We start from the raw sequence: 15,612 nt of genomic DNA, 5'->3' as shown, positions 1-15,612 counted from the left end.
CAAAAGAGAAACTCTTTACTTCTCTCTCCCTGTCGGTTTCGGAATCAATCACCTGATCTTACGTGATGGTTTCCAGTAAAGCTGGTGACCCAAAAGAGAGAATAAAAGCAGTGGCTGCTAGCAACAAAGCCATTGAGAGGCCCCCTTTCAGACTCCACGAATGACAAGATGTTAAAGTCCCTGGTAGATATGGACTTGCTGAGTCCTTGGAAGAACGACTCTGGAAGTATACAAACCAGCATACACATTGCCCACTGGCTCCTTAGCTGTTTAAGGAATTTCCTTCCATGCCTCACAAGCCGCTGCTGCTGTTTACAGCTAGGCAGGAATACCTATTTGTGAGGACAGAAGTGCTTAAAAACTCAGCATAGGTTTGAATGAGTCCAGTAATTTTCCCTTTCTTTGTATTTTCTCATATCTAGAGATTAAGGCTACGACTTAAGGTAAATGGGCCAACCATACTTACATCTACCATCCTCTGAACATGCTTGCTGATGGTTTTTGGATCAGGTTTTGGGGCTACTCCTGAGGCCCAGTCTGCAACTACTGGTGGTCTGGAAGGTGTCAAGGGCTAGAATAAATTGAATGAGACTTCATTAGTAACACATAGAAAGATTCTCAGTATTACACTTCTTTCATTTGCAACAACAGACTATGTGATACAGGACTGCAGAAATGGCCTGTTGGACCCAGCATCATACTTTTGATAATTACATGGTGCTTCAGAGGAAGCTCTTCCCTGAACTGTCCAAAACAGTGGTTGTTCCCTAAATTGTCACAGTTCACTGACAGCCCTGTAAATTCATCGTCTTTTCCATATTTATAAAACAGGAACAAAACTACAATATAAAATTCATGGGTTTCATCATTTGAATCACATAAGCATTCTTCATTTAAAAGAATCAGTATCAGTTGCCAAGATGGAGCCTGATGTCATGTCTCTACACAAGTATTCTAATTTATGTTTGTGTTCATATTACAAAACTTGATATGGTGTCAACTCTCCCATACATTCTAGTTTAGGCTTCATTATCAACCAAACAATTTACACTTTAACAGATTTTGCCCAGTCTATAAAGCTAAAAAGTTTTCAGTTTTGCATAAAATAAAAGTAATGCAAGGGAGAAAAGTTATGTTACTCATAAAAAAAAATATCTTTTTGCTAAGAATCTGTAAAGGCCCTTACGGCAGCTCGGTGACTTCGTGGCTCTCGTGCATATGAAAGCTCATAAATTTCATCTTCTGTGTAGTAAAGATCAAGGGACAGCTGAAAATAAACACATTAGTTTAATCCAAAACCAGTCACTGCTACTTGATAAACTTGTTCCTGGTATGCATTAGTATTTTTTGGTGGATTAATTTTTAATTTAGGCTGCACATAGAAAAAAATGCACTTGAGCTGCACAGGTGTTCACAATTATTTGAAATGGGTACATTTCTAAATTCCATACTGTTACTGCCATTATCTGGAAATCTGTAACATTACAAAGCCTCAGACATTAGCACAGCAAGTGACTGTAGACATAATTAGCAGTCAGTTAATAAGTAACCTGAAAAAACCTGTTACTCCCATAATATTCAAGTGGTCTATTGTGCAACTAAGCACAAAAGCACCAGTCCAATGAAATATGTCATATGTAGCCAATCCAGCTGTGATCATGTTGAACTAAGAAGTACATGATGAGGATAAAAGATGGACTTGCATATATTTAGTGAGAACCTTTAGCTGTCAACAGCAGCTATGTAAAGTGAGAAACATTACACCTTAGTAAATAAGGGGATTTGAAAAAATTATCAAATTTATACCTTTTCTTTTCATATGTCCTGGAAAATAGGATAGCAAATATTTTATTGACTGGAAACAAATTTCAAGCTAAAATTGAAGACTGGTAACGTGACACTTTCTGAATATTTACATTAAAATATTCACAGTGGAGATGTGATTGAATAGAAAAAACAGATAAAATGTGTTATAACTCTTAATCTATGGCAAGTCCAAAGAAAATATAACCTTTTACAGAGAGTCAAGACTGCAGCAGTCATGTATATAAACTTAGACACCAAAGTATGTTATTTCATCCAATGAATAACCTTACTCAAATTTAAGATATGCAATAATTTTCTTGTGAACAACTGCAAGAATTACTGCTGTAGTCATAATAGTGAATAATTTTAGATGCTTGGGGAAATCTTAAAGTAGTTTCTGACACTCAAAAAACAGAAGTCCAAATGTTACCATACTTCTACGAATTACTGACTTACATATGTAATTAATAATACTTCTTCAAACTGATTTGCCTACTAATTTGAAAGCATATGACTAAAGAAAACAAAAGAAGGAGAAAGACTGTTGGAAAAATCAGGGAACAAACAGAAAAATTACATACTCTGGAATATTAGCAGATTAGAAGGCCCTGCTTTGAAATGAAGTATTTCTTTTAATTTATGTCCTGCCATATATAGTTGCATGAAACTGTGGACCGAGTTCTACATATGTGTAATAGCCATTTTTATAAAACATTATTTAAAAAAAATAGTAAGGGGACTTACAACAATTTGAGACAAAACATTTAAAACATTTTGCAGGAAGAAATTCCCTTTATGTAGTTCTATTTCAGGCCCTGGGCATATGTGCTTAATTTCACACACAAGTGCTCCCAAAGGAAACAAATAACCTCAAGTACATAACCATTTTTTATCTACTGGCCTTTTACTGAAACAGGGCTTGTAACCAGAAAGTGGAAGCAGCCAATCTAATTTTTCCAAGTTGAGTTACTTGTTAAGGCCAAAAAAACTTGAGAAACAAGAAAGGTAGATTTACTATTTTAATGCAAAGTAGTATTTTAATTTACTAGGAGAAGCTAAAACTATTGTTTTGATATATGTCCTAGGTAGTATCAATTTTGTTAGCAAAATGGCACTGATTAGGTATGACTAGAAGAGTAATACAACATCTATATTTGACTAACATTTATGTCAGACAGAAGAAGAAACTTGGTGAGAAATGTGGTATGTTTAACCCTACACATCTTCAAGGACTGAACTTTTACATGAAAGTTTGTGTTTTAAACACAAGGAATCTTCTGCCTCCACAGCGCATCTAAGGAAGCTTTCTACCTTTCTCCCTATCGAGGCTTAATCAGCAGAGGATTCTAAGTGCTTCCTTAGTGAAAGTACAGAGAGCATGCATACTACTATAGCAAAACAGAAATAAACATTTCCTTCCCTTATAGAAATAATTGGAAGGGTACTGCTGAACTGGCACTTCTGTCCTTGCTGTCAGATAGATCAGTATCACTTTTTCCCTTCTTCTATTATTGTATATTTCCTTATAGAAAAAAAAAAAATCTTACAATAGTATCTATTAGTTGTTTGAGAGGTATATGAAATTATTTCTAAAATGGAAGTATATATTTCATCTAACAGACTTACTGTAAGCAAATGAACAAGGTCCATATTAGCCTCCAGGGGAAGTGGCATTTCCTGGAGTTGTATCAGCTCATTTATGTGGTTATAGAGAGAGTATAGTTTGTATATGTTAATTTTTTTGTCCTCTAAGTAGTCTGGCATGCCTTCATAAAGTGATATCAAGTCTTTCAGATGGACCCCAAGGATTGGGATCTTAAAGTTACTGCACTCGTTATAGGCACGTCGATAACTATCATAATTTCTGTAAGACGAAAGCAGTTCCGTCATTTCATTAAACACCTAAAAATAAAAAGAAAACAAAAAAATCAAAATTGGTTACTCATTTTGTTCTGGTTATAGAGCACAAGAATTTCCCATGTTATTGTTAAGGGGTTTACTCACAATGACTCTTGAAACAGATTTTAAAACCTTAGGCTTCAAATGAAATCTAGGTATTCACCTCACCCAATTTAACGATCTATAGTAAGTAATTATAGATGGCAAATCTATAGCCTAATCTAAATCTAAAATGCTGGTCTTCCTACATTCCCTATTTAGTCAAAGAAAAGAAATAGGATCCTCTCAAATCAAAGGAATGTGTATGCAGTTAATGCATAAGCACAGCACAAGCTCTCTGACCTTCATAAAAGCAACCACCTTCACCTTGAAATGTGGAATGCACTCTCTGGCTTTCAGGTCACCAGCTGGAATTGCTGGAATTGGAAAATCCTGGCAGAGAAACCCTATGCTGTGCTATGGACCCATCACAGCGTGACCAGAACTCCCACTACAGTTCAAGGTGGCACACCTCTGCTTTTAGAAAAACATTTTTGCATGGAAATGGAAAAGAAACAATATATCGGACTTGTTGTAAAGGCCAAATTAATCATAAGTCTAGCAGTATAAATATTTCCCTCGTTTAAAACTATAGAGGTACAAAGCTGACTCTTAACATTATAAAATCAATAGACCAATGTTTTCTTGTGTAAGTTCCTGGCTAAATCCTTGATTTTTAACATTCACAAACTGCTTCTTATAGTTAAACTTTAAAGTGTGTACCAGCTTTCATTTACCTGCTTCCTATTAACACTCAATTACAATTTCTTGATGGAAGAAGTTATTCAAATGATGGACACATATGCAGTCCACTCCTCATAATGACAAAATCTGTAAAACTACAGGCTTCCACAATAAGCTTGCTAACTGATTTTATAGATTCTGAGAGCTGCAACTATTATTAAGGGGAGGTCATACTTCTGGTCTATATTCCAGGCATGTACTGTTCATTCAAGTTGATCATACTGTGATCAAAACAGGGTCAATGGATACCTATACAAAATTTTTCAGACTCCAAACAAGATAAAATAATAAAACATATTAGCCTCTTAAAAAGAAATCTCTTAAGGAGTCATTTAATTGTGAAAAATATGCTTTCCCTCACAGTTTTAGTAGCTGGAATTTTAGCAAAAAAAAAATATCCATCTCTATTTGATAAGAAATTAATTGGAAATTACAACTGATTCCTAACATTGCTCTGTATTATAATGTGTGTGTATTAGGGCTAAGATTGTTAAGTCTGAACTAGATAAAATCTGTCATAGGGAAAGATCAGATGAACAAAACCAGTCCTTTCAGTTTTAAACAAAGTGCAGAGCTCTGTGCAAGCATTTAATGGATTTAGGATGGTGAATCTTGCTATGGATGACAATAGGTTTGTTCTCAAATGTTCTAGGATCCAATTCTCTGCTTTCATATTTGAATGCTATTCTGTACCACTGCATATAAATGAATATGCAGCTTGTCACATCTGAGTATTAAAAGAGAAACTTTAGAGAAGCTATATAAATCTTGACGAAAGCTGGGGTTGGAAGTGTAGGAGTAACTGGTGTCGTAGAGATGAAATGACAAAAAACCCTCCAAAACTAAAGGAAGTCTTCCTTTTTTTTTTTTTTGTCTTTCTCTCCATCTTATCCAATGAAGTAATGTTGTTTTTTTGTGTGTGCAATGACAAAAAATTTAAAAGAAATCCTATTTGTAAAATGTAGAGGAGCAATACCAACCTTAATTACATCATGAGGAACACATGAGCTCGTTTCCTTGAGTCTGGAAATGGAACTGTGACAGAGGCCTCCTATCACTGCCATTAATGTATTGAAATTTTGCAGCTGGTGGAGCTTCTGTTTGACATATAAAAAAAAAAAAAAAAAATCAATATTTATATTCTTAAAGGTTAAGTTGTTAATATGCATATCCAAATTCTACGTTTCCAATTTTGTCTTCCTCTAAAGTCTTACAAGTTTTGTGCCACTATCCATTTGACTTCATTCATTTTATTAATGAGTTGTGATTTTACTGGGTGTAATGTGTACTTATTTTACTGTTATTAAATCAGATATTAATTCTGCAGATACAGTAAGTCTTCAAAGTACTTCCTCAGTACCTTTCCTCTTCCCACAGTATACCTCAACTACAAAACACTGCCTAATATCTTGGTTATGACTGCAGCTGAATTAGTATGCAAAGAATACCTAACAGGACCATAGCTCTGCTTTTATCCAGTAATGCATATCTGGTAGAAATGCTTGTGATTACAGCCAAAGGCATGACAGTGGTTCGTGCTTTGGAAAGGTACGCAGTCACAGTTTGGAATCTCACCATCTGATTCAAAAGCAAGTCTAGTTTTTCAGTGAAAACAATTTCTTCACAATGAATATGAGAAAGTCATGGTACCAACACTGGAATACTTGGTATGAAACCGCAGCACACACACAAATATTCATGATGTTTGTGTGAACCTGGAGACCAGTGCCAACACTCCCAGCTGACCCTGCAGTAGTAGCACGGGAAGGGCTGTATCAGAGAAAGACTAAAATAAACACCACATATGTCAAAATTTAACTGACCTGTGCAACATGAATGAACTTGATGAACACTTCAGCTCGAAGCTGTGGTGTTGGTCTGCTAAGAACCATTAGCTGCACCCACTGAGAGATACCATTGCAAAGAGCAATTGATCTTTCCATTGTTGGATTCTCCTTCACACAACTATTCACAATGTAGTTCTGATAGTCTGAGAACTTAAAAAAGAAAAAAAAAATAAAAAAAGTGTAAATGAAAACTTACCTACAGTTTCATATAACTCATGAACTGTGTGCAGATACAGGTCTGCTTTTCAAATTAAATATACAAGATTTTACACCTTAAATATCTATAAGACCGAAATCTCTCCTTTGTCAAAGCTTTGTTAAATTCAAAGCAGGCGGCTTCAACTAATTGAATTAACTGAAAGCATCTTTTCGCCATAATTTGTATCACATCACTGCACTATGTATATCTGAAAAACCTTGGCTCTTATAAACCCTAGGATGAGAAGAATTGGGGCTTTCTTCCCAGCTTCCATGTCTCCATAGATTCATTGAATCTAGGCTTTTACAGGGAAGGTTAAACTGAATTTTAAACTGAATTCAAAGTGTAATCTAGTAACTCAGTGATAATTTAAGGAAGTTTAAGGAATTTAAGTTTTCAGTTTATGTAGCTAGGGCACAACTTCTGAATTAAGCTACACTAACATAAAAAGCAAGTTTAATGAGATCAATATAAAACTGAAATGGGACCATTAAGAACGAGGGTTACAGATGCCTTAATATTTTTAATACAGCTTGTGAGATTCTCTTATTTAACCAAAGTGATCTAAAATTCTTCAGTAGGCACCTGTATGTGACAAATATATATTTTTTAAGCCATTCCTCCCATTAAGATATAAGAGAAAAAATAATTTGTTTTTGTTGATGCAATATTTATCCATTCTCTTGATTTATCCATTAACAAGAATACACCAGAATTTATATCATCAGAAAATGTGACACAGGATTTATACATCCATTCTTTAATATGACCACTAATACTAACATCTTACCAAAAACATTCATAGCTGTAATAGACACATACCCCTTTCTTAAGGCCACAAGAGCATGCTGAATGGCACTGATCCTTAAGAAAAGATCATAAATTGTCAGGCTGCTGTTCGTTTCTTGCTCTCCCTCACTCACTTCCTCTCCCTTTTTTAACTCTTTTCCATCCATTTAATAAGAACTATTAACACTTTAAAAGGCAGACATGACAGCAGACATCTCTGGATTTGTCCCCTTTAATTTAAAATGGAAGAAACATTAACAGTAGTAAGTAGAGCTGTCTCTGAGATTACATAGTACATAGTACTTACAATTATTACTTGAATTTTGAACCACAGCCAGATTTAGCTGTGTCTTGAAATTGAAGCAACTACTCTATACAGATAGATAATTTTTCAATATCTGACTACATAATTATGGACTTATAGCAGTTTCAGTACAATTATGAATCACTTTGATTAGTTTACATTTTGTTCTCAGCAGCTCTCTCCTTCAGAAATAATTGTTTTTTAAATGTTGAACAAATTTATATCTAACATACTACTTAAAGTTTTAAAATAATTTTCGTGCAACAATTTATTAATGAGGTCAGCTGTAACAAGATTGTTAGCAGCAGATACAATAAAGTCCAGGTACTTAAATAATTCAAGAGTCTAGTATTGCAATGACTAACTTATGAGCCTCAACAGGAAAACAGAATCCAGATTCTTACAAGTGTAGCTTCCCTGTGTTTTATAACTATAAATGGTTTCCAAACACCAGCATACCTGCAGTCATTACTCTGGGAACACCACCACCTGCATTTTTCTTTGCTGCAAGATACATGGTGTCTCATGGAAGATTTTGCTGCTTGCTGTGAGTGTTCAGGGGATCAAGTATTCCTTTCTGACTTTCAAATGACCGAACCTATGAATAGTTATTCCAGTGACTGATAACACAGCAGGTCATTTGCAGCCTTTCTCCCATATCAGAATAACAAAAAGTTTCTGTGGCTTAGCACCATCCTGAACACATTCTGAAAAGACTTACTGAATACAGCTATTTATTAATTACATATTATTTTCTGATCTGAGGTCTTATATCAAAACATAAGCTGGGACCCTGCTTATAAAATGTATACAAGTATGTAACTGTTGGAACTCTATGACACATTCTAACTGCAATCATACTTGTTATGCTCATTAATCATTAACTACTCTATGTCTGCACAGAGCTTGAAAATGTTAAGGGTTATATAAGCTTTGCATATTATTACTGCCTACAGGCAGCAATCTGTGCATAACTTTGGTTCTATGGCTTTTTGAATTTAACACAAAATGTTAAGAGTCATGTACTATCAGCTCAAAATAAAGTACACCAACATACGATTGTGAAATCTTCCACAATCTATTGAGAGCCCCTTTCCTTGCAAGGCTTCATCTTCAAATTGTAGTGTTTTAAAAAAAAAAAAACACTAAATAACCAAAACAAACAAACAAAAACTAAAAACCCCACTTTGCTTTCATTGTTATCATCACACTGACTTTGCAACCATCTTAGATTTTGGTCTCTAATATTTACTTTTCTTTTCCACGTGTGAACTGTATCAGGTTTGAATAGAAGCTTTATTGTAGCATACAGGGATGCAAGTGAAGCCAAGCTGCAAGTTAATATCTTATCAGGCACCAACATAGCTGAGAAAACAAATCAAATGAAAGAAAACATAAATGAGAGAAATCCTTATGAGTTGTTTGTGTACTTGAAAGCTTGTCTGCTAAAATATTTTAAACTCCTTTACATTAAAAAAATGGCATTTTCTCAAGTGCTTTCTTATTCCTAGTCTTTATTTTGTTATGCACAATCAAAAATGGCAAGCAGAGTCCAGTGGACATCTTCTGTACAGACAGTCCATTAGTCACTGTGCAAGAATGCAGCACTGTTTCCTACAGCCACAGGAGGTTCACATTCTAGGAGAATATTCCAAGTTGCCTTCATTCCATTTCAGCCTGATTACTGATTTGAGTCAAAGAAGGATGCTTGTTCCTGTGCCCAGTGACACCACTTGTTCTAGCAAAAAGAGATTATGTGGAAGAAGATCAAAATGGCTTACTCCTCTTCCTTCCAACTGACTTATGCTACTCTGTTCCACAATTGTTTAAAAGGTTCACTCTTCCTCTCTCAAATGACTGCAGCAAAAGGGTATGAACTCAGAATAAGTACCACTGGCCACCTTCAACACTGGTAAAACAAAAGGAGTCTGGGCACAGACTCAGCTTGTCCAACAGCTTGCACTGCAGAGCTAAGCTTGTAATACTACCTTTTTTCCATCTTTTCTACATCCTTCCAATCTTTGTTTCAAATAAGTGAATAAATAAATAGATAAAAATCACTTACTGATATTCTTCTGAAAGATTTAAATTCAAGATAGGTAAGGTGGTCTGACAGCTCCTCTGGCTCAAGGTGATCAAAAAGAAGAGAGACTTTCCGTTTCTTACTGGTGTTGGCCTTTACACGCTGTGTCAGCTTTCTAGACCAATCCCTAGAATTTCTTTTAGACAAATTTTAAAACAGAATTACCCTGAGTTATTTTCTGAAGAGTAAACTTTTCCTCTCTCCCTAATACAAAAGTAACATTGTTTTCATGATTTACTGCAATAAAAAGTGAATTATTTGAATTTCTAAGCAGCAAGCTTCTTACATGCATTAGAGATTATATGACAAAACATTATTGTTAGTCTCTATTATATAGATGTAGCACATAAGTACAATACAACTATATTACTAAACAGCATGAGATTATATATTGCGCTGCTGGAATTCTATCCATAACTTTGTTTTCACCGAACACATCCAGTGCTTCTCCTTTTAAGAATTCTTACAGATTTCCATGACCAGCCTCTGAGTATGAACTGTTCCCCTGTGCTATTCACCCATGGGGTAATGAAATTTAATTGGCTTTTAAAAGCTAAATATCCTCTTTCACAACCAGATATAAAATGTATGCTAAATTCTGCTCTGATTTTGCTTGTGCATTTCCAACCCAAGTATGAATTGACACTGTTATACAGGTCCACAGAACTATCTTACTCTCATATAACAAGGAAGGTTCTCCTCCCAAGAAAAAAACCTATGTGATGTATAGCTGTAGGATTTATTTAATCAATAATGATATCTATCCTTAGAAGTGTTTATAAAACTATGACTTATTAAAGTTAACCCACTACAGGATCATTATCCTGCTATACTGGAGAGACATTACATTTGAATAAAGAAAATTCAGAGCAAAAGTTTGTTTTCCAAGAACATTGAGATGTTGGCACTCACATTTGTGTTGTGTCAATTAGACGACAGTGTAACTCCTCACCATTAGCTTTAACCAGTTCTTGAAATTCCTCCATAGCTGTCAATAGTTTAGAGTCCATTTTGAACATAACCCAGAATTCTGTAATCCAATACCTATTGCACATTGAAAATACAGAAACACAAAAATAAATGTTTTGTTCTAACATCAGTAAGGCTGAAATATGGATGTTGCTCCTGTTTATGAGTTATATTTCTTCTTGACCAACTTCAGGGGATAAATCTTGCCTTTAGATCCTTTTACTATGCTACCTTGATTTTATCAAAAATCAAAATTTCGAGATTAAAAACATGTTAGAAATTACCTGGCTTAATGCTGTATAGAGCTATACTACATATATGTTTGCAGTAAAGTCAATATTAAAATTTGTAGTTTCACATTAAATCTAGATAATATGCATCCTGATTTTTTTCTTCATGAACTTATAGATAATTTTAATATATGCCTTTAAAACCTGAAATTCTTTAGTCTGCACTTCAAAAAATGCACTGTGCAAGTCAGAGTTTTACCTATTAATTGAAGAAAAATTTACAAATTAAACATATTTAATAGTTTACAGGTGATTCAGTCTCATGTGCACAAAATGTTTTCAGAGAACTACACTCTTGTATGTTAGGCATTCAAATTGTTTCACTCATATATTTTATATTTCAATTCCTATATGTGACATGCCACCCACTGCAGCTGGTTGACCCTGGACAGCAACTAAGTACCCACCCAGGTGCTTGCTCACTCCTCCCCCTGTACAGCAGAATGGGGGAGAGAATAGAAAGGGCAAATGTGAGAAAAATGTGTGGTTCAAGATAAATACAGTTTAATAACTGAGTGGAAGAAAAAAGTCAACCAACCAAACAAGTGATGCAAAGACAATCGCTCACCATCTCCCACAAGATGCCTAGCCAGTATCCAAGCAACAGCTACTCTGGAATGACTTACCCCCCAAGTTTTTATTGCTGAGCATGGTTCTGTGCGGTGTGGCACACCCTTTGGTCAATCCAGATCAGCTGTCCTGGCTGTGTCCCCTCCCAACCTCAAGCTCACCCCCAGCCTACACTCTAGGGGGACAGAGTGAGAAACAGAAAGTCTTGATGCTGAGCGATCACCATTCAGACATAGCTTAAACATTGGTATGTTTTACTCACAGATGCAAAGCACAGCATCATAGGGCCTGATAGGAAGAAAGTTAACTCCATCCCAGACAGACCCAGTATACCCTTGCATATAAAAATCTGTGCTTGTTGGAAAAATGGAGATGCATATTGTTATGGATGGATGGGTGAATTTGCCTAGAAGCAAAATGTTCCCAGTCCACATACAGTAACAAAGCATTCTAACCTAACCAATAATCTGCTTTGAGTTAATAAAATCACCATTTAAAACAAATTTGACTTTCCTGTTACTTATTTCCCATTCTGTGTAAAAAAGAGATATCATATGCTAATCTACTATAAGAGCTGTATGTTTTTTTCCTCTCTTCTGTCTTCTCTAAACTGAGATATCAAACTTTACTGTACTTAATAATTAAAAAAAAAAATGATCCAGAATCATTGCAAGTGACTAAGTAGAATTACCTACCAATTACAGTAGTTTTGCTTAATACAAAAATAGCTGCAATATCCCACTTAATTTTTTTAACAGACCTACATAATAATATTAGACACAATGCTACCAATTCCTGAGTGCTGTCAATTTTCACTGATGTTTAAGATACAGATTCATATAGACTCAGCTCAAAACTGTGACCCAACAATTCATGCACTGACTTCAATGGATCTCTACAAGGCCAGCTGGACCTTTTTGTGTAAAGCTGATAAAGTGAACCTTGAAAATTTGAAGCACTATAGCCGTTTCTCTTTTTAATGTCAGCTTAAGATATGCAAAAGCATTCTCATGTATGGTGCATGGATAGATGCAGACTAAGAGCTACCAAGCAAGAATGTTCTTACCTCACAAAATAGCATATCTTTACACATAGCATGGAAGATTTATTTTCCAAGGCATTAAGATAGGTAGAAAACTGTTAAGGAAAACCACGTCCATTCATATATGGTATGAAATGTAACACGCTTGATTCTTCCCTACCTGTAAACAATAAGAATCATTCTACTGATGGCATATAATACGAGATTGGGGTTTTACACAAGTGTATACAAAGTATATCCCAAGATCGTTAGCAAAAGTTTATTGTAAATATGACTACTATCAGTACTACTGATGTAGCCACCCAAGTACTGAGGAGTGTTAAGTAGTGAAATAATTTTGCTTTCTACATGTGTTTCTTTGCAACATGCCTCAGTTTGTAATAAAACTCATGCACTTGCACATCTTACTAAAATTTGAAACAGTAATACCAAATTTACAATTACTGTTCTTTTGGAGAAATTCTTTTCAGTTAATTACAATTCACTGGAACTTTTCCAAAAAAGATGCTATTTTATTTTAAATATAACCAGCTGTATACAATGGTAGTGAAAATTGTGAAATGCCTCTCCTTGCTAACCACACCTTTCTAACTATGCAACATTTTTCATTTGACTTGCTGCGATAACTTGAAAGAAACACCCATATTTTTAGTCTCTTAGCTCTACAAAACATGTTTTGATATTGTAGCCGATCTCTTTTGAAGACATGGAAAATCCATTTGGAAAATGTATTATGCCTATCTTGATTCTTCTGATATAGATTACACACACATTTTCAGTACTAAAACATAATTTAATGAAAATACCTTGTGGATCCTCCCACAATCCAACTGAAATTAACTGCAGCATAAATCTACCACAACTGAAGGAATATACCATACACAATTTAAGAACCCATATAAGTGCTTAAATTAGGCTGACTATAGAACTAGTGAGGTCTGAATAAGTTCACAAATATTTTGAAGGGCCCCAAACTGAATGTCTGAAGTCAGATGGCTTACAAATCATGCATGACCATCTAAAATCACTCATGTAATTTAGGGGATGGACTGTGGTGAAAATGGGGCATTTTCAAGGCTTTTCAAAATACAAGAGCCCAGACTATCCGATCCATTCAAGACTGTCTTTACCTTTCAATGTCTTTACAAGGAGATATATACAGAGTCAGAAAACAAGCTTGTAAAATATACAAGTCTGATAAAAGTTTGAATCGCTACTCTGACTGCAGAAAACCTTACTTCTCAGAAATACACAAGAAATTACTTTCCTCCATTTTCAAAGATCACATGAGCCAAAGTTAAATGCAACACTACACCATGGTTGTTGCTTAGTACACTTGAATCAACATCATGGTTAGAGAAGTAGCAGGACAGTCAGAATCTAGCACTACAGAAAAGCTCTGTTGTAAATTATGCTGCTTTTAAAGCAAGTAAGATAGAGAGTTTGAGGGAAGAAAGCATTATCTAAATTAATTTGTACCAAAATTGGCTGGAGATTCTTAGCATGTCAGGTCTTCTTCATCTACTATGCTTATCCAATTAGGAGTAAACATTCTGTAAAGCTAAGAAGTCAGGTAATATTCTCCACAATTAAAAATTCCTAATAAAGGCTAGTATTGCCAATATGATCTAATAGCTTTGTTGTGAAAAATCTCTTGAGCCAGAAACACACATGTATGAGTCCAGGCAGCCACCTCAGAATGGGAATAAATAGGAAGGAAAAGCTTATGATTTATTTCAGTGCATCATAAATTTGAGTCTGTGAATGAGAAATAATATTGAAAATTTTCATCTCCAGATGATACAATCAGAATATTTTCAAAAATTTTTTTTTTTTTTTTTGATCTTCTATTTGTATGGAGGACAGAAAGAGAGAGAAAGAGATCTGACAATTAGGCCCAGGTTCACAGTACTTAACTGATGTGCCTACATTAATCTAACACCTGCTAGGTGTTCCTTCCATGGCCAATGGAGGGTGATTTATCCTACTTATATTCTGAATTGGAGTTTCTTGTTCTTCTCTATGGATGACAAGCTAAACCAAACAGACAAACAAAAAACCCCAAACCTAAATCAAACAAAAGCACACTATACAACCAAAGAATGTAAAGAGTAAGTACGCTGTTTAACTAGTGGAACTCATAGATTAAATATCCTCTACTTACCCACTTCAAAGTTGTCAAGTTATCTAATATTACCTTAACAACAGGTGAATATTACAAAGGATATAGATCAATGAGTTTCTGGAGCATGTCTGCAGAAGAGATGATAAACTGATGCATGGCCAGAATTATCTTTAGCAGCTGGTTGTTCTGATATGCATTTCCTTCTAAATCTGAAAAAAAAAAAAAAAAAAAAAAAAAAAAAAAAAAAAAAAGGAGTATTCATATTGAAACCTTGGTATAACTTGGTAAACAACTTGGAAGAAGCTTTTTCAGAATACTAATTCTGATCAGGCTTGTTCACCTACACTATTTCAAAGATAGCAGTAACACACTAACTTAGGAAGTGTATTATTTGTCTGATGAGAGCTATATAGCAAGAACTGTATTTCATGACCAGGTTTTAGAAGACCCTAACAAAGAAAAACAAAACCAAAAAAGGCAACCAAAAAAGCAGCTGTGTCTCAAAAGCACTCAAAATACCCAGTTAATTACACATAATTATCTCAGCCCAGCAATGCACTTAAATGCTTAGCTCTAGGCAGATGATACAACCTTTGAAACAAAACAATGAGTTGTGGAGCAAAAGAACTCAGTTACTGATCCATACCAGTCAGTGGCATGACTGAACTCATCAAACAGAATGGCAATATTCTTGAGTGTTTGTGAAGCTTTTTGTACAGCTGACATACATAACACTAAAGTGCGTGCACAGGTGTGCATGGAATGAGATATAATGTATGCAGAAGCCCAGAGGTTAACCTATGCATACTCCCAGTGGTGAACCTAAATGTCCTAACACATTTCCTTGAACTATGCGTTACAAGGATTTTACTTGAAAAAGGTTTCTAGATTGCATCTATCTTCTGA

General features: G+C 35.0%; 1 protein-coding gene across 1 annotated transcript in view; it reads right to left on the bottom strand.

Annotated features, from left to right (window-relative positions):
- RASGRP1 (RAS guanyl releasing protein 1) overlaps positions 1–15,612 on the bottom strand; it is a 45,136-nt gene that overhangs the window by 10,793 nt on the left and 18,731 nt on the right. Inside the window, exons 3-11 of the mRNA XM_042790986.1 lie at positions 14,810–14,915; positions 12,606–12,668; positions 10,623–10,754; positions 9,693–9,846; positions 6,312–6,485; positions 5,469–5,585; positions 3,433–3,708; positions 1,187–1,267; positions 467–571 (exon numbers count right to left, since the gene is read on the bottom strand). Of these exons, the coding sequence (XP_042646920.1) occupies positions 467–571; positions 1,187–1,267; positions 3,433–3,708; positions 5,469–5,585; positions 6,312–6,485; positions 9,693–9,846; positions 10,623–10,754; positions 12,606–12,668; positions 14,810–14,915 (1,208 nt within the window). The remainder of the gene's footprint in view (positions 1–466; positions 572–1,186; positions 1,268–3,432; positions 3,709–5,468; positions 5,586–6,311; positions 6,486–9,692; positions 9,847–10,622; positions 10,755–12,605; positions 12,669–14,809; positions 14,916–15,612) is intronic.

The sequence above is a fragment of the Tyto alba genome, unplaced genomic scaffold (genome assembly GCF_018691265.1).
Source record: "Tyto alba isolate M040663 unplaced genomic scaffold, T.alba_DEE_v4.0 Super-Scaffold_18, whole genome shotgun sequence".
Lineage (NCBI taxonomy): Eukaryota > Metazoa > Chordata > Aves > Strigiformes > Tytonidae > Tyto > Tyto alba.
Note: the sequence above shows the minus strand (reverse complement) of the source record. Positions and strands in the feature narration are given on the sequence as shown.